General features: G+C 42.2%; 1 protein-coding gene across 1 annotated transcript in view; it reads left to right on the plus strand.

Moving 5' to 3' along the window:
- The window catches only part of slc1a7b (solute carrier family 1 member 7b), a 118,744-nt gene that overhangs the window by 16,188 nt on the left and 82,100 nt on the right, over positions 1-20,456 (plus strand). The window contains exon 2 of the mRNA XM_014123319.2: positions 12,573-12,652. Coding sequence (XP_013978794.1) covers positions 12,573-12,652 — 80 coding nt within the window. The remainder of the gene's footprint in view (positions 1-12,572; positions 12,653-20,456) is intronic.

The raw sequence follows: 20,456 nt of genomic DNA on the forward strand, positions 1-20,456 counted from the left end.
GGTCTTGTATTACAGCAGGTAAGGGGATTAGGTTAAGGTCTGTTCAGGTCTGGGATAAGGTCTTGTATTACAGCAGGTAAGGGGATTAGGTTAAGGTCTGTTTAGGTCTGGGATAAGGTCTTGTATTACAGCAGGTAAGGGGATTAGGTTAAGGTCTGTTCAGGTCTGGGATAAGGTCTTGTATTACAGCAGGTAAGGGATTAGGTTAAGGTCTGTTTAGGTCTGGGATAAGGTCTGTTTTACAGAGACCTTCTTAGGGTTTGGCTGCTGGAGGAACCTCTGGTGTATGGTGTATGGTGTATGGTGTATGGTGTATGGTGTATGGGGCAGGACTGGATTGTACAACTGCAGCTGTTTCACATTTCTCGAAGATTCTGGTGAAGGACAAAATCATCACCCTAAAACAGTTAATGGACATGGCTCGGCCCACCTTAATAGACAGAGGACGGGTGGCTGAACATTTGCGGGTGAGATCGGAAAGGATTGTCAGACAACTGCTAGGAAGCTGCAGGAAGGCTCTGTCAGCAGAAGAGGGGATTATGCTCAACAGTCACAAGAAAAAGGTACAAGATGAAAACGTCCCATTTCCAAGACTAGGGATTATACCCAATATCCCAGAGTCAGAAAGAAAGGCATTGTTACTGGATTTGAGAGGGTTGGAAGAGATGAGTTTGGATGAGGTGAATGGGAAGGACTTATATAGAGGGTGTGTCAAGGTTTTGAATAAAGATCCATTTAAAAATAGAAAAGACACTCGGAGGGTAAAACTGGGCCTTGATGACAAGGTACAGCCAGCATGGAGAGCACTGTACAAGCCACCGTTACAAAAGGGTACTGGTGATATGCAGTGGAGGGTTTTGCATGGCATCATTGCAGTTAACGCTTTTGTATCTGTTATTAACTCAGATGTTGGAGACGGATGTCCTTTTTGTAATATAAGATTTTTTTTAAATCACTGTTTTATGGAGTGTGAGAGGATAAAGCCTCTCTTTGAAATACTAGAGTCTTTGTTTACAGCTGTAGGGGACTTTTTCAATAACACTGTTTTATTTTGGGGTTTCAATATAGTATGCAAGAGAAAAGAAAATGTCAACTGTTAAGTTTTATTTTGGGAGAAGCTAAAATGTCAATTTTTCAGAGTAGGAAACATACAATAGACACGGGATATGGGCAGCATGTAAGATGTGTTTTTAAGGGATTAGTCAAAGCGAGAATAAAAGTGGATTTTGAATTCTTCTCGGCTGTAATAGATCTCCCAATGTTTGAGGAGAAGTGGGCTTACGGAGGAGTGATACGTTTTGTGGAGGAGGGGAAAATATTTTTTGTTGAAGAAATAATTTGAATGTAAATGCTTGTTAATTTTTATTTTATTTGTATTGTTTTATGTTTATTTATGAATGATACATTTGTTGTTTAATTTCTGAAAAGGCACAGTGTGCCATTATTTGTGTTAATAGTATAAAACAAAGTTTTTATAAAAACTCAAAACTTTCTCTCTCCTTCACTCCCTCTCACTCTCCCCCTCTCCCCCCCTCTCTCTCTCTATTTCTCTCACTCCCTCTTCTCTCTCTCTCTACCTCTCTCTATCTCACTCTCACTCTCTCGCTCTTTCTCTCGCTCCCTCTTCTCTCTGTCCCTCTCCCTCTATCACTCCCCCTCTCTCTGCCCTCCCTCTCCCTCTCTCTCTCTCTCTCTCTCTCTCTCTCGCTCTCTCTCTCCCCATCTCCTCTCTCTCTCTCTCTCTCTCTCTCTCTCTCTACTCTCTACTCTCTCACTCCCTCTCTCTCCCTTTGTCTTTGCAATGTGTGACTGTGTAACCCTCACTGCACGTTGAGGCGTATTTGGCCATGAGCCATTCACAAGACACTGTATAGGACACCGTTTACACATGATTATTCTAGTTGGGTAGCTAGCTGAGAAATGAAAAACATCATTCTTATGGATGACATTGATATGAACCTCATTTAATCATAATGGGTCCTGTTTTTCCAATATAAGAACTCTTGTCAAATCAACCACCAGTATGACTAAGTCAAAGCCCACTCTAATTTGTGTAACCCCAAAGCCTCTTGAAAATCAATCAATGCTAAGTATGAATGTTAATCTCTCTCTCTCTCTTTCTCTCGATCCGTTTGCATTCCCGGTAACACTTTATTTGGATCCTCTACAGAATATCTAGAAACTATCAGTAACATTTATACTAACCCTAAACGTAACTCCCACCCTTACCCTAAACCTGACCATAACCTTAGCAAGCAGTTGCTTATCAACAGATAGTTTGTCAGCTGTGTAAAAGTACCCAATTATCATACTTGAGTAAAAGTAAAAATACCTTAATGGAATATAATTCAAGTGAAAGTGAAAGTCACCCAGTAAAATACTACTTGAGTAAAATTCTACAAGAATTTGGTTCAAAACATACTTAAGTATCAAATGTAAATGCTAAAAAATACTTAAGTATTGAAAGTAGAAGTATGAATTATAAGTATGAATTCCCTATATTAAGAAAACCCAACGGCACCATTTTCTTCTCTCTTTTTTTGTGGATAGCCAGGGGCACAATCTAATATTCAGACATAATTTACAAATGAAGCATTTGTGTTTAGTGAGTCCGTCAGATCAGAGACAACAGGGATGACCTTTTGATAAGTGCATGAATTTGACAATTTTCTTGTCCTGCTAGCCATTCAAAATATAACAAGTACTTTTGGGTGTCAGGAGAAATGTATGGAGTAAAAAGTACATTATTGTCTTTAGGAATGTAGTGAAGTAAAAGTTAAAGTTGTCAAAAATATAAACAGTAAAGAAAGGTACAGATACCACAAATAACTACTTAAGTAGTACATTCATGTCACGTCCTGACCAGTATAAGGTTAATTGGTATTGTAGTTTGGTCAGGACGTGGCAGAGGGTATTCGTTTTATGTGGTTCGGGGTGGTGTGTTTTGTTGAAGGGGCATTTGGTTTAAGTATTCCGGGGTTTTTGGGCACTGTTTGGTTTTCAGGTATTCTATGATTTTGTCTAGTATGTCTGTTTCTATGTTTGGTTAATTGGGGTTGGGACTCTCAGTTGAAGGCAGGTGTTGTCTATCTGCCTTTGATTGAGAGTCCCATATATGAGGGTGTGTTTGTGTGTGTGATTTGTGGGTGATTGTTCTGTGTTGAGCCTATGCTTTGCAGACTGTCAGTTTATCGTTCGTTTGTTGTTTTTGTATTCGTTTTGATTTAATTAAATGTTCAAAATGAACAACTGCACACCTGCTGCGTATTGGTCTACATTCTCAGATGACGATTTCGCATTATCGTCAGAAGACGAAGATAATTGTGACAATTCAAGTATTTTTACTAAAGTACTTTCCACCACTGTAGTAGAGCATCTACAGATGGACTATCCAAATAAATTGTGACAGTATTCCATTTTGTAAGTGGACATGACACAACTCTACTGTTGTTTTCTCTCTCTCTCTCTCTCTCTCTCTCTCTCTCTCTCTCTCTCTCTCTCTCTCTCTCTCTCTCTCTCTCTCTCTCTCTCTCTCTCTCTCTCTCTCTCTCTCTCTCTCTCTCTCTCTCTCTCTCTCTCTCTCTCTCTCTCTCTCTCTCTCTCTCTCTCTCTCTCTCTCTCTCTCTCTCTCTCTCTCTCTCTCTCTCTCTCTCTCTCTCTCTCTCTCTCTCTCTCTCTCTCTCTCTCTCTCTCTCTCTCTCAATCAATGGGCTTTATCATATACATATGTTAACATTGCCAAAGCAATGCTCTGTTTGCATTCCCTTTTGTAAGTGGACATAAATCAATATGACTCAAAGCACTGAGATACAATTCTTTGCTGTTAGTTTCTCTTTTCTCCTTTCATGCTCAATGTCATTCCATATCTACCAGAGAACTCTACAGGTATAACAAGTGTCTACCGTTATGATCAGAGTGCTCAGCTTTCTAAAGAAGACCCAAATTAAAGGCAAACGCTAGACCTGCCAAAGCCATGCTCAAGTTATTCTCTGAAAACCCCCTGGAAGTGTGGCTGTGTAATCGTGTTACTCTGCTAAACTGAATTCTGTATGCCGGTAAACATCCCTTAGTTATGAGAGTAGTAGCACTCCACCGATTACTTTTAGCGTGTGGTTTTAAGGCTGAGTGACGTAACATATACAGTGCATTTGGAAAGTATTCAGACCCCTTGACTTTTTCCACATTTTGTTATGTTACAGCCTTATTCTAAAATTGATTAAATAGTTTTTTTCCCTCATCAATCTACACACAATACCCCATAATGACAAAGCAAAAATAGGTTTTTAGACATTTTAGCATTCCTGCTTACAAGCAAAAAACTAAAGCAGGAAGTACCAGTGACTCGCTCAAAACGGAAGTAGTCAGATGAGGCGGATGTTACACTAAAGGACTGTTTTGCTAGCACAGACTGGTATGTTCCGTGATTCATCCAATGGCATTGAGGAGTATACCACATCAGTCACTGGCTTCATCAATAAGTTCATCGACAATGCCATGGAAAGCAGGCAACATCCGCACCGAGCTGCCGCTTTCAAGCAGCGGGACACTAATCCAGACGCTTATAAGAAATCCCGCTATGCCCTCAGATGAACCATAAAAAGGCAAAGGGTCAATACAGGACCAAGATTGAATCCGACTACACCGGCTCTGACGCTCATCGGATGTGGCAGCTGGTGCTCATCGGATGTGGCAGGGCCGCGAGCTGCCCAGTGACGCGAGACTACCAGACGAGCTAAATGCCTTTTATGCTCGCTTTGAGTCAAGCAACACAGAAGCATGCACGAGAGCACCAGCTGTTCCGGCCAACTGTGTGATCACACTCTCCGAAGCTGATGTGTGCAAGACCATTAACCTGTCTGGGCTAGGGGGCAGTATTTTCACGGCCGGATGAAAAACGTACCCAATTTAAACAGGCTACTACTCTGGCCCAGAAACTAGAATATGCATGTTATTAGTAGATTTGGATAGAAAACACTCTGAAGTTTCTAAAACTGTTTGAATGGTGTCTGTGAGTATAACAGAACTCATTTGGCAGGCAAAAACCTGACAAAAATACAACCAGGAAATGAAAAATCTGGTGCCTGTAGGTTTTTCAAGTCATTGCCAATCGAACACACAGTGACTAAGGATTCATTCCTAATGCTTCCACTAGATGTCAACAGTCTTTAGAAAGTTGTTTGAGGCATCTATGATGAACAGAGACCGAATGAGAAGGCTGGGAAGTTGGTGACCCAGGGAAGTATGTCAGTTCATTGGCGCGCGTTTATGCGAGAGGTAGCTCTGTTCCAAAAGGTTTTCAAGACAATGCATGGGTCCGGTTGGAATATTAGTGAAGTTTCACGTTATAAAGGCCTTAAAGATTGATGCTATACAACGTTTGAACGATTGAACGAACGAAAATAGATTTTTTTTTTTACTTTTCGTCGTGACATTTTCCTCGCGCATCCTACATTTTGAGTAGCTTACTGAACGCGCAAACAACATGGAGTTATTTGGACATAAATTATGAACTTTATCGAACAAAACAACATTTGTTGTGGACCTGGGATTTCTGGAAGTGCCTTCTGATGAAGATTATTAAAGGTAAGTGAATATTTCTAATGCTATTTATGTCACGGGTCTCGTCGGTGAAGGAGGACCAAAATGCAGCAGCACTGTGTTTGTTCATTTTGAACATTTATTAAATCAAAACGAACACAAAAACAACAAACAAGAGAACGAACGATCCACTGACAGTCTGGCAAGGCACAAGGCTAAACACAGAACAATTTCCCACAAACACACAGACAAACACACCCAACTAATATAGGACTTCCAATCAAAGGCAACACCACACAGCTGCCTTCAATTGGAAGTCCACCCCAATTAACTCCACATAGAAACACACTTACTAGACTACACATAGAAATACATAAACATAGACCATAAACCAAAAAACCCGGAAATACTAAATCAAACACCCTTTTACCAAAACACCACCCCGGACCACATAAAACAAATACCCTCTGCCACGTCCTGACCAAACTACAATAACAATTAACCCTTATACTGGCCAGGACGTGCCATTTATGCATTTAGATGACTCCAAAATGGTGGCTATCTGTATTGCGTAGTGTATTTTTCTGAGCACAGTACTCAGATTATTGCAAAGTGTGCTTTCCCAGTAAAGTTATTTTGAAATCTGTCAATGCGGTTGCATTCAGGAGATGTTAAACTATAATTCTTTTAATAACAGTTTAATATTTATCAACATTTATGACGAGTATTTTTTTGTAAATTGCAGTGCTGATTCACTGGCAGTTTTGGGGGAAATACATTTTCTGAAGGTCACGCGCCAATGTAAAATGCTGTTTTTGGATATAAATATGAACTTGATAGAACAAAAAATGCATGTATTGTCTAACATAATGTCCTAAGAGTGTCATCTGATGAAGATTGTCAAAGGTTAGTGCATAATTTTTGCTGGTTTTCTGTTTTTGGTGACGCCTGTCCTTGCATTGAAAATGGCTGTGTGTAATTTTTTGTCTATGTACTGTCCTAACATAATCTAACTTTATTCTTTCGCCGTAAAGCCTCTTTGAAATCGGACAATGTGGTTTGATTAAGGAGATGTTTATCTTTCAAATGGTGTAAAATAGTTGATTGTTTGAGAAATTGAAATTATTAGATTTTTGCTATCTTGTCAAGCAATCCCGTTACCGGGATCATATCTCGAAAGGGTCCCCAACATTAAACAAGTCAACATTCAAAAGGCCGCGGGGCCAGATGGATTACCAGGACATATACTCAGAGCTATCATGGTCCAAACACACCAAGACAGTCGTGAAGAGGGCACGACAAAACCTTTTCCCCCTCAGGAGACTAAAAAGATTTGGTATGTGTCCCCAGATCCTCAAAAAGTTATACAGCTGCACCATCGAGAGCATTCTGACCGGTTGCATCACCGCCTGGTATGACAACTGCTCGGCATCCAACTGTAAGGCGCTAGAAAGGGTAATGCGTATGGCCCAGTACATCACTGGGGCAGGGGCGGTTCTGGGGGGGGGGGGGCAGGGGGGGCCAGTGCCCCTGTGACAACAATTTTAGACCCCCTTGTGGGCCCCCTAAATGTGGAGAATTAAATAATTTTTACATAACTAATTTTTGCCATCGTTCTTTTTTTACATCTGTTATTAGACAGTGGCAACGCGGAACACTAATGATTATGAACATGGTCTTTTGCCTGCTAATGCCTGCAATGCAGTGAAGAAAACGATATGACAACAATAACGTCTAATGTAACTGGCCCCTCTAAAAGTACAACTGGCCCCAGCTTGGCCCCCCCAGTTGAAATGGTCTAGAACCGCCACTGCACTGGGGCCAAGCTTCCTGCCCAGCAGGACCAATATACTAGGCGGTGTCAGAGGAAGGCCCCCCAAAAAAGTCTAGGTCCAAAATGCTCCTTTACAGCATCTACCCCCAAGCCATAAGACTCCTGAACAATTAATAAAATGGCCACCGGACTATTTACATTGACTCCCCAGCTGCTTCGCGCTGTTTATTATCTATGCGTAGTCACTTTACCCCTACCTACATGTACAAATTACCTCAACTAACCTGTACCCCTGCACACTGACTCGGTACCGGCAGCCCTTATATATAGCCTCGTTATTGTTATGTTATTGTGCTACTTTGTATTTTATTTTTTACTTTAGTTATTTAGTAAATATTATCTCAACTCTATTTCTTGAACTGCATTTTTGGTTAAGGTCTTGTAAATAAGCATTTCACGGTAAGTGACAAATAAAATTTTATTTTATTTTATTTGACACATGTATTAAGGAAGATTCTTCCATTCTTCTCTGCAGATCCTCTCAAGCTCTGTCAGGTTGAATGGGGAGTGCCACAGCACAGCTATTTTCAGGTCTCTCCAGAGAGTCTCATAGCAAAGGGTCTGAATTCTTATGTAAATAAGGAATTTCAGATGTATTTGCACAAATTTCTAAAAACCTGTTTTTGCTGTTTTTGTCATTATGGGGTATTTTGTGTAGATTGATAAGAAGTTTTTTATGTAATACATTTTTGAATAAGGCTGTAACTTTAATACTTAATACTTTCTGAATGCACTGTACAGTACACAGAATGACCTCAGCCACCCACTAGTCATGCATGGTTACACACAGGGATGTACTAGTAAATAATAATGGTTGGGTTAACGCTGATTGTCGTTCATGGTGAATAAAGTAATGATACCTATAGTTTCAATGCATTTTTCCATGATAGGTGGGTAAATGCCTGTGCAAAATAAAAAAGGTGCCCTCCACTACACCACTGGTTAAACACAACAGAATGTGACATCAACAGCAGAATGCTTTAAGGTGATAAAATGTGGTCTGACCATATCTGCACAATCAGTCCATCATAAATCACCCTAAAGGTTGTACATTTTAAGGTTGTCAACTGCAAAGCTGTAGACTTTCAAGTCACTGCAATTGCTGGGGTTTCCCCATTGGGCACAGATGTCAATTCAACGTCTATTCCACATTGGTTCAACATAATTTCATTGAAATGACGTGGAAATAACTGAGTCAACCAGTGTGTGACCAGGGGGCATTGAACACCAAAGTGCAGGTAAACATAAGCAGACTATGACTGTGGCCCTACATAAAAAATATATGTTTATCTCACAGACATGGCAGGGTATGGAGATTTATGTCAAGTCACGTTTTATCCATCACTCTCACTCTCTCTCGCTCACTCTCTCTCTTTACGTGTATATGTATGTGTCTCTCTCCTGCTCTCTCCCTCTCTCAATGCATCTCTTTCTCCCTCTCTCCCCATCCATTTCTTTCTCCATCTCTCTACTTCTCTCTCTCATCTATCTCCTCTGTGGACAGGAGAAGATAGCCTCCCCCTGCTGTGACCTATAAAATGGATAATGATCCATCGACTTGTGTGGCAGATTCACCTAGCCATGCCACCAAAGTGATAGCTTAGAGTAAAGAAGCTTTATCAAAGTTTTGACAAACTGCCAACTTTCCTCTGACTGGGCTAAACATGATGGAGGATGGAGGTTGATTGAGTTAGGGGGGAGGGGTAGATGGAGAGAGAGAGGAACGTTGGGTTGATGTTGACGGGTGCTCTGGATCAAGGCCAGTTTTAGGACGTGTGGTGTGGAAGTGTCTATGTGTCGAGGGTTAAATCTGAGGTTTTGTACATGAAAGTACATAAAAGTTCAATCAGGGCTGCCTGATTCTCTTGTCAAGATTTACTTTAATCTAAAGAGTTGATTTTCTTTGGGATGTTTTGGAGAAGCTTGTCTGTTAAGTCTGCAGAGTTTTCGGTCCTACTGTCCAACCTACTATTCCTCACTGTTGGCTCTCCTTTTCAGTAATTCAGAGTAATTGTCAGCCTAGGGTATCGCTCTGCGCTATTGGCTACACCTGTTGAATACTGAGCTGCCATCAGAAACTAACTTCATAACAACTGTCAGCAGTCAGTCGGAGTCAGTGTGTTAGATCAAAGAAAAAACTATAATCTGATCAATTCAAGACCACTCCAACACCTGTTGCAATGCACTGCAATACATCCCACTGGAAAAAAAACTGGTTGAATCAACATTGTTTCCACGTTACTTCAACAACAAAAATGAATGTGATGACGTTGAATCAACGTGGAAAACTGATTGGAATTTCGTATTTTCTTCATCCAACTTTTAACCTAAGTCCCATGACATGGTGATATTTTTTGTTGAATTCAGGTTAGTTGACAACTCAACCAAATGTAAATCAAAACCAGACATTGAACTGGACTGCCACGTGGGATGAAACCTACTGCCAGTATCTGAAACGAACCTATATTCTGGACCACCATCTCCAACTATGTTATTTTATACAATGACCTTGATCACAGATGTACACACTCCCTCATACACACACTCCCACACACGCAAACACTCCCTCATACACAAACACTCTCTCATACACAAACACTACCTCATACACAAACACCAACACTCCCTCATACACAAACACTCCAACAAACACAAACACTCCCACACACACAAACACTCCCTCATACACAAACACTCCCACCACACACAAACACTCCCTCATACACAAACACTACCTCATACACAAACACCAACACTCCCTCATACACAAACACTCTCTCATACACAAACACTACCTCATACACAAACACCAACACTCCCTCACACACAAACACTCCAACAAACACAAACACTCCCACACACACAAACACTCCCTCATACACAAACACTCCCACACACACAAACACTCCCTCATACACAAACACTCCCACATACACAAACACTCCCACATACATAAACACTCCGACAAACACAAACACTCCCTCATACACAAACACTCCCACACACACAAACACTCCAACAAACACAAACACTCCCTCATACACAAACACTCCCACACACACAAACACTCCAACAAACACAAACACTCCCTCATACACAAACACTCCCACATACACAAACACTCCCTCATACACAAACACTACCTCATACACAAACACCAACACTCCCGTCATACACAAACACTCTCTCATACACAAACACTACCTCATACACAAACACCAACACTCCCTCACACACAAACACTCCAACAAACACAAACACTCCCACACACACAAACACTCCGACAAACACAAACACTCCCTCATACACAAACACTCCCACACACACAAACACTCCCTCATACACAAACACTCCCACATACACAAACACTCCCTCATACACAAACACTCCAACAAACACAAACACTCCAACAAACACAAACACTCCCTCATACACAAACACTCCCACATACACAAACACTCCCCCACACACAAACACTCCCTCACACACAAACACTCCCTCATACACAAACACTCCCACATACACAAACACTGCCACACACACGAACACTCCCACACACGCAAACACTCCCTCGTACACAAACACTCCCTCATACACAAACACTCCCACATACACAAACACTCCCCCACACACAAACACTCCCTCACACACAAACACTCCCTCATACACAAACACTCCCACACACACGAACGCTCGCACACACGCAAACACTCCCACATACACAAACACTCCCACACACACGAACACTCCCACACACGCAAACACTCTCTCATACACAAACACTACCTCATACACAAACACCAACACTCCCTCATACACAAACACTCCCACATACATAAACACTTCCACATACACAAACACTCCTTCAAACATAAACACTCCCACACACACAAACACTCCCTCATACACAAACACTCCCTCATACACAAACACTCCCACACACACAACACATATAGCCCACAATACACAAACACTCCCACACATAGACAGCCAGGGCCAGCTCATTCTTACAACATAATATGCACTTAAAGTATATATACCCCCCCCACACACACACACACACACACACTTCCACAAAAACCTCTTACCATTGTATGTTGGCTGTAGAATTTACATGACTAGAAAGAGAAATTGAATAATTAATTAGCCTTGACTGTACCTTGACTCATGCAGACACTGAAAGGAAAATATTTTGGACAGAATGAAACACACACTTCCCTGCACAACACACACACTTCCCTGCATGAGACACACACTAGAGGTCGTCTTTGAGGAACAGAACAAAATTCTCAGAATTCTGCATTTAACTTTTAACATGAGTACTGCATGTACTTTTTGCAATGACATAAGAGTTCCTTGAAAAGTAACTTCATTGCACAACCTCTTTAAAATATAAAACCATTATAATTTCTAAAATGTTTTACCCAAATTGTACCTGAAAGTACATTTTCCTTTTGTCAAGTACTTCACTACTGCATGTGAAATGTCAATAGCCCTCTCTCATCCTCACTACCTGTCATCCTCTACCGGTCATCTTCAATACCTGTCATCCTCAATACCTGTCATCCGCAATACTGGTTATCCTCAATACCTGTCATCCTCACTACCAGTCATCCTCAATACTGGTTATCCTCAATACCTGTCATCCTCACTACCGGTCATCCTCAATACCTGTCATCCTCAATACTGGTTATCCTCAATACATGTCATCCTCAATACCTGTCATCCTCAATACCTGTCATCCGCAATACTGGTTATCCTCAATACCTGTTATCCTCACTACCAGTCATCCTCAATACTGGTTATCCTCAATACCTGTCATCCTCACTACTGGTCATCCTCAATACCTGTCATCCTCAATACTGGTTATCCTCAATACCTGTCATCCTCACTACCAGTCATCCTCAATACTGGTTATCCTCAATACCTGTCATCCTCACTACTGGTCATCCTCAACACCTGTCATCCTCAATACTGGTTATCCTCGAATCCTGTCATCCTCAATACCTGTCATCCTCAATACCTGTCTTCCTCAATACCTGTCATCCTCAATACCTGTCATCCTCTACAGGTCATCCTCAATCAATACCTGTCATCCTCAACACAGGTCATCCTCAATACCTGTCATACTCAATTACTGGTCATCTTCAATAACGGCTTCTTTGTTTTCTCCACCCCCCCCCCAACTCGCCCCCCACAGGAAGTGAAGTATTTCCAGTTCCCTGGAGAGCTGCTGATGAGGATGTTGAAGATGCTCATCCTTCCGCTTGTTGTGTCCAGGTAGGCTACAGTCACAGCCTGTTACGACATTATAGAGTCTATAGAGCCTACCATCTCTAGTAAAGTACAGTCACAGTCAGCTCTCTATTCTGGTGTGGCTAAAATGGCACCTTTATAGCGCATTACTTACTATGGACCCTGCTGGTCAAAAGTAGTGCACTATTATAGTATAGGGAATGGTATGACATTTCAGATGTAACTACAGTCACAGCTCTATTCTGGTGTCCCCCTCACAAACACACACATCTATCATAGAAACCCCCTCACACACACACATCTATCATATGAACCCCTCACACACACACACACACACATCTATCATATAAACCCCCTCACAAACACACACATCTATCATAGAAACCCCCTCACACACACACACATCTATCATATGAACCCCTCACACACACACACACACACATCTATCATAGAAACCCCCTCACAAACACACACATCAATCATATAAACCCCCTCACACACACATCTATCATATGAACCCCTCACACACACACACACACACACACACACACACACACACACACACACACACACACACACACACACACACACACACACACACACCATATAACCCCCTCACACTCACACATCTATCATATAAACCCCTCACACGCACACACACACACACACACACACACACACACACACACACACACACACACACACACACACACACACACACACACACACACACACACACACACACACACACACACACACACACACACACACACACACACACACACACACACACATCATATAAACCACCTCACACACATCTATCATACAAACACAAACACACGTCTATCATAGAAATCCTCCTCACGCTTCATTGGGAAAATGCAAAGAAGGCATGCGAGAAAGGCATTTCAATGTACTTGTGCACGTGACAATAAAAACAAGGCGATTAGAGGATCCAAACAAAAGGTAGTGAGAACAGATATTGACTTTCTATTTGACTTTGGTTTCCTTCAGTTTTCAACTTATTGGTTACCATTGTGCCTTTAATCAGTGAGCAAGACAGATAAAAAAGACATTGATCTGATCTGACTGTCTGGGAGACTTTGACCAGCAATACGTTATGAATCAATAATATATACTGTCTTCAGAGATTAAACTTGCGACAGTTGTTCTGGGAATTCAGTTTACTTTTTTTCTGTTAAGTGCTCATGAAGATGTTCTCTGAGGACTTCTTGTGACTTCGTGGTGATAAAATAGAGAGAAATGTAATGATATAGGTTTTGTTAAATGACGGTATTATTATCCTGCAGAGTGGAGGTGTAATATTGACTGAGAGTGATTAGTGAGAGAGGAGCCAATCCTTTGATGTGTTGCTTCACCCGGCTGAGTGTGATTGATGTAATATCTATGAGCTATGATTATTATCAAGTCAAAATAAAGTAAACTACATAAGGAAAAGGGTGTAATGTCAGATGCAACCTACTGGTACAGTCCTACTGACGAAGATTGTGTGCTCCTGATCTCTGTGGCCGATTTGAGTAAGACATTTAAGCGTGTTAACCCTCGCAAGGCTGCCGGCCCAGACGGCATCCCAACCCGCGTCCTCAGAGCGTGTACAGATCAGCTGGCTGGAGAGATTAAGGACATATTCAATCTCTCCCTATCCCAGTCTGTTGTCCCCATTTGCTTCAAGATGTCCACCATTGTTCCTGAACTCAAGAAAAAGAAAGTACCTGAACTAAGTGACTATCGCCACGTAGCACTCACTTCTGTAATCATTAAGTGCTTTGATAGGCTAGTTAAGGACCATATCACCTCCACCTTACCTGACACCCTAGACACGCTACAATTTGCATACCACCCCAACAAATCCAAGGACGACGCAATCGCCATTGCATTGCATACTGCCCTATCCCACCTGGACAAGAAGAATACCTGCAGTGCATTCGGAAAGTATTCAGACCCCTTGACGTTTTCCAAATTTTGTTAGGTTACAGCCTTAATCTAAAATTAGATTTAATTGTTTTTTCCCTCATCAATCTACACATAATACCCCATAATGACAAAGCAAAAACTGGTTTTTAGAAATTCATGCTAATTTATTTTTAAAAAGAATGGAAATATCACATTTACAAGTCTTCTTGGGTATGACGCTACAAGCTTGGCACACATGTATTTGGGAAGTTTTTCCCATTCTTCTCTGCAGATCCTCTCGAACTGTCAGGTTGGATGAGAAGCGTTGCTGCACAGCTATTTTCAGGTCTCTCCAGAGATGTTCAGGCTCTGGCTAGGTCACTCAAGGGTATTCAGAGACTTGTCCCGAAGCCACTCCTGCGTTGTCTTGGCATTGTGCTTAGGATCGTTGCCCTGTTGGAAGGTGAACCTTCGCCCCAGTCTGAGGTCCTGAGCACTCCGGAGCAGGTTTTTATCAAGGATCTCTCTGTACTTTGCTCCGTTCATCTTCGCCTTGATCCTGACTAGTCTCCCAGTCCCTGCCGCTGAAAAACATCCCCACAGCATGATGCTGCCACCCCCATGCTTCACCATAGGGATGGTGCCAGGTTTCCTCCAGACATGACGCTTGCCATTCAGGCCAAAGAGTTCAATCTTGGTTTCATCAAACCAGAGAATCTTGTTTCTCATGGTCTGAGAGTCTTTAGGTGCCTTTTGGCAAACTCCAAGCAGGCTGTCGTGCCTTGTACTGAGGAGTGGCTTCCGTCTGGCCACTCTACCATAAAGGCCTGATTGGTGGAGTGCTGCAGAGATGGTTGTCCTTCTGGAAGGTTCTCCTATCTCCACAGAGCAATTCTGGAGCTCTGTCAGAGTGACCATCGGGTTCTTGGTCTCCTCCATGATCAAGGCCCTTCTCCCCCGATTGCTCAGTTTGGCCGGGCGGACAGCTCTAGGAAGTCTTGGTGGTTCCAATCTTCTTCCATTTGAGAATGACGGAGGTCACTGTATTTTTGGGGACCTTCAATGCTGTAGACATACTTATTGACTCAAGACTTTCCAGCTTTACATTTTTTATGAAATAGTAAAAATGTCTTTGACATTATGGGATATTGTTTGTAGACTAGTGTCAAAAAAATATTTATAAAAAATGTATTCAGGTTGTAACACAAAAAATGTGGGAAAAGTCAAGGGGTGTGAATACTTACTGTACATCATTGCCTCTGCCTAGTATCCTAGTATCCACCAGCTGGCTACCACCGGGTACTCCACCCTGTGTCGTGTCTTTGACATCATTAAAACGGAAGACATGTTTATCAAATAACTCTCTGTAATTATTATTACGCGATTAAACTGATTAATCGTGTAACTGTAATTAACTAGAGGGTCGGGGCACCAAGGAAAATATTCAGATTACAAAGTTAGAATTTTCCTAATAACTTTCAGATATTTTAATATCTGATCAATTAGTCTTCGAATGAATGAATGAATGGATATTTACCTCACGTTAGTCTCATTCCAAACGTCGTAAATTGTTGGTTATCTGCACGAACCCAGTCTTCACTATGAGTCATCCATACATCAATTGTCTGAAAATCATTTAATTACTAATCTAAGTAATTCACAGAAATGCATAACAAACAGATATGGTTACAAGGAAATGATAGGAGAATGTGCCCTAGTGGGCTAAACCGGCATGGCAGCTTGTTACACAAAGAAAGGGGGTTGGGCTTGAATGAAAGAGCGGGAAGACTGAGGAACCAAGAAAGCAGCTATGCCATCGTAAATACAGTATCGTATGCATTCTAAATTACCGCCCATTTGGAAAAGGAAAATGCAATAAATATTTACTCTGAACTGCGCTTCGGTAGGTTGGTCGTAGATGCTGGCCGTGTTGGCCAACAGAGATCTTCCTGTCCTCAGAAGAATGTCACTGGTGGTAAAATGGATACGTTGTAGTATCTTCGTTGTGTGTTAGACTGGATACGTCGTCCGTCCTTTCCTAGCCCACGGCGGCCGCTGCTAACTCAACGGCTAGGAAGTATCACTTCTGTAGTGAATAATAGTTCAAGGTTCATACCATTCGCAACCAAAGCTCACGCTGAGGTTGGCTTAGTTCTGTACTTGACATTTTTTTATTTTATTTATTTCACCTTTATTTAACCAGGTAGGCAAGTTGAGAACAAGTTCTCATTTACAATTGTGACCTGGCCAAGATAAAGCAAAGCAGTTCGACAACATACAACAACACAGAGTTACACATGGAGTAAAACAAATATACAGTCAATAATACAGTAGAAAAATAAGTCTATGTACAATGTGAGCAAATGAGGTGAGATAAGGGAGGTAAAGGCAAAACAAGTCCATGGTGGCAAAGTAAATACAATGTAGCAAGTAAAACATTGGAATGGTAGATTTGTAGTAGAAGAAAGTGCAAAGTAGAAATAGAGATAATGGGGTGCAAAGGAGCAAAATAAAACAAATAAAATAAATAAATACAGTAGGGGAAGAGGTAGTTGTTTGGGCTAAATTATAGATGGACTATGTACAGGTGCAGTGATCTGTGAGCTGCTCTGACAGCTGGTGCTTAAAGCTAGTGAGGGAGATAAGTGTTTCCAGTTTCAGAGATTTTTGTAGTTCGTTCCAGTCATTGGCAGCAGAGAACTGGAAAGAGAGACGGCCAAAGGAGGAGTTCGCTTTGGGGGTGACCAGAGAGATATACCTGCTGGAGCGCGTGCTACAGGTGGGTGCTGCTATGGTGACCAGTGAGCGGAGATAAGGGAGGACTTTACCTAGCAGGGTCTTGTAGATGACCTGGAGCCAGTGGGTTTGGTGACAATTATGAAGCGAAGGCCAGCCAACAAGAGCGTACAGGTCGCAGTGGTGGGTAGTATATGGGGCTTTGGTGACAAATCGGATGGCACTGTGATAGACTGCATTCAGTTTGTTGAGAAGGGTATTGGAGGTTATTTTGTAAATGACATCGCCAAAGTCGAGGATCGGTAGGATGGTCAGTTTTACAAGGGTATGTTTGGCAGCATGAGTGAAGGATGCTTTGTTGCGAAATAGGAAGCCAATTCTTGATTTAACTTTGGATTGGAGATGTTTGATGTGAGTCTGGAAGGAGAGTTTACAGTCTAACCAGACACCTAGGTATTTGTAGTTGTCCACATATTCTAAGTCAGAACCGTCCAGAGTAGTGATGCAGGACAGGCGGGCAGGTGCAGGCAGTGATCGGTTGAAGAGCATGCATTTAGTTTTACTTGTATTTAGGAGCAGTTGGAGGCCAAGGAAGGAGAGTTGTATGGCATTGAAGCTCGTCTGGAGGGTTGTTAACACAGTGTCCAAAGAAGGGCCAGAACTATACAGAATGGTGTCGTCTGCATAGAGGTGGATCAGAGACTCACCAGCAGCAAGAGCGACATCATTGATGTATACAGAGAAAAGAGTTGGCCCAATAATTGAACCCTGTGGCACCCCATAGAGATTGCCAGAGGTCCGGACAACAGGCCCTCCTGCTGCAGACCTCACGTACCCGGAACAGACTGGTTACATTTCGTCACTGGCTTATATAGTGGTGAGGGAGAAGGGTGTGTTTCATGGTTTATAACCCATGTCTCTTCACAGGGGCGGGACATTGATTGAGAAGGGCTCTTTCCTTATGAAAACCCAATTCTCTCATTTGGAAGCTAAAATTACATTTAATCTCCTAACAAACAGTTTCAATATCAAACATTTAAATTGCACAACAATTCCATGTGAATCGGATAACTAGAATGTGTAGACTTTCCCAGGTACAGTTTATGTCGTCCTGTCATCAGTCATAATGTCTCAGATGACAACCGAACTGACATCCATACTCATTAAGTACCTGGTATATTTCCAACTTTGTTCTATTACCAAGATATGGTTCCTTTCCCCCCACTTGTTTGATGTTCCCAGACTCTCTATATTTAACAAAGGCTATTCAAAAGTCCTTCAGTAGGGTCAGAGAGAGAGGAGAAGGGAGAAAGGTATTTATGGGGTGGGGTCATAAACCTTACCCACAGGCCAACGTCATGACACCTGCAAATGAGGGACTGCTGCCCTATGTACAGTACATGGTAATTGAACACTGGTCACGTTAATCATGTTTATATGCTATTTATCTAATGCTGTACTAAATGTTTTATTGTTGAGTGCTTGTTTCGATTTACTGCATTGATTTATAGGAGGAACATAAGCATTTTGCCTCACCCACTATAACACCTCCTACACTTTGTACACGACCAATACAATTTAATTTGATGTATTATCTATACGTCTCCAGAGATCTATAGAAACAGAAAGACGAGTGGGGTAGATCTGAGATAGGTTGGACTGTAAACATCAGAGACAGGCACTTTCACTGGTACGTCTGACAACAGGTGGAAGTGTTGTATTATATGCACATCAATAGCAGGAGCAGGTGTAATAAGCCGAGTTAGCTGTAAAAATGTGGTAGTAGTAGTAGTAGTAGTAGTAGTAGTAGTACCAGTAGTAGTAGTGGTAGTAGAGGCAGTAGTAGTAGTAGTAACAGTAGCCCCAGTAATAGTAGTAGTACCAGTAGTACCAGCAGCAGTAGTAGTAGTACCAGTAATAGTTGTACCAGTAGTAGTACCAGCAGCAGTAGTTCCAGCAGTAGTTGTAGTAGTATCAATCAATCAAATGTATTTATAAAGCCCTTTCTACATCAGCTGAGGTCACAAAGAAGTGTACAGAAACCCAGCCTAAAACCCCAAGCAGCAAGCAATACAAAAACTCCCTAGAAAGGCCAGAACCTAGGAAGAAACCTAGTGAGGAACCAGGCTTTAAGGGGTGGCCAGTCCTCTTCTGGCTGTGCTGGGTGGAGATTATAACAGTACATGGCCAAGATGGTGAAACGTTCATAAATGACCAGCAGGGTCAAATAATAATAATCACAGTGGTGGTAGAGGGTGCAACAGGTCAGCACCTCAGGAGTAAATGTCAGTTTGCTTTTCATAGCCGATCATTCAGTTAGAGACAGCAGGTGCGGTAAAGAGAGAGAGTCGAAAACAGCAGGTCCGGGACAAGGTAGCACATTTGGTGAACAGGTCAGGGTTCCATAGCCGCAGGCAGAACAGTTGAAACTGGAACAGCAGCACGACCAGGTGGACTGGGCCAGCAAGGAGTCATTAGGCCATGGTCCTAGGGCTCAGTCCCTCTGAGAGAAGAGAGAAAAGAGAGAGAGAGAGAGAATTAGAGGGAGCATACTAAAATTCACACAGGACACCGGATAAGACAGGAGAAGTACTCCAGATATAACAGATTGACCCAAGCCCCCCGACAAATAAACTATTGCAGCATAAATACTGGAAGTTGAGACAGGTGTGCTCGGGAGACATTGTGTCCCTGTCCGACGATACCCCCGGACAGGGCCAACCAGGCAGGATATAACCCCACCCACTTTGCCAAAGCACAGCCCCCACACCACTAGAGGGATATGTTCAACCACCAACTTACTACCCCGAGACAAGGACGAGTATAGCCCACCAAGATCTCCCCCACAACTGTACCAGTCAAAAGTTTGGACTCACCTACTCAATGTCACTACGTCATCAGAGCGCAATGTATGTTTGTTGTTGAACGTTGTTGTTGTCGAACGTCAAAACCTAAACTAAAGACCTTGGTTTAAAAGCTGACAGTGTTTTTATATACTTTAATTTTATTTTGAATCCTGTGGCTCGGTTCTGTCTCCCTCTCCGGTGGCTTCTACCTTGGGTTCAGATCATCAGAGCTCCCAGCCTCACCAGACCGTGAGGCTGCCTGAGAGACCAGCCCATTCAACATCACGAGCTGTCATCATAGGCAGCTCTATGGTGAGAAACATCTCGGTCCC

This window comes from Salmo salar, chromosome ssa10 (assembly GCF_905237065.1).
Source record: "Salmo salar chromosome ssa10, Ssal_v3.1, whole genome shotgun sequence".
Lineage (NCBI taxonomy): Eukaryota > Metazoa > Chordata > Actinopteri > Salmoniformes > Salmonidae > Salmo > Salmo salar.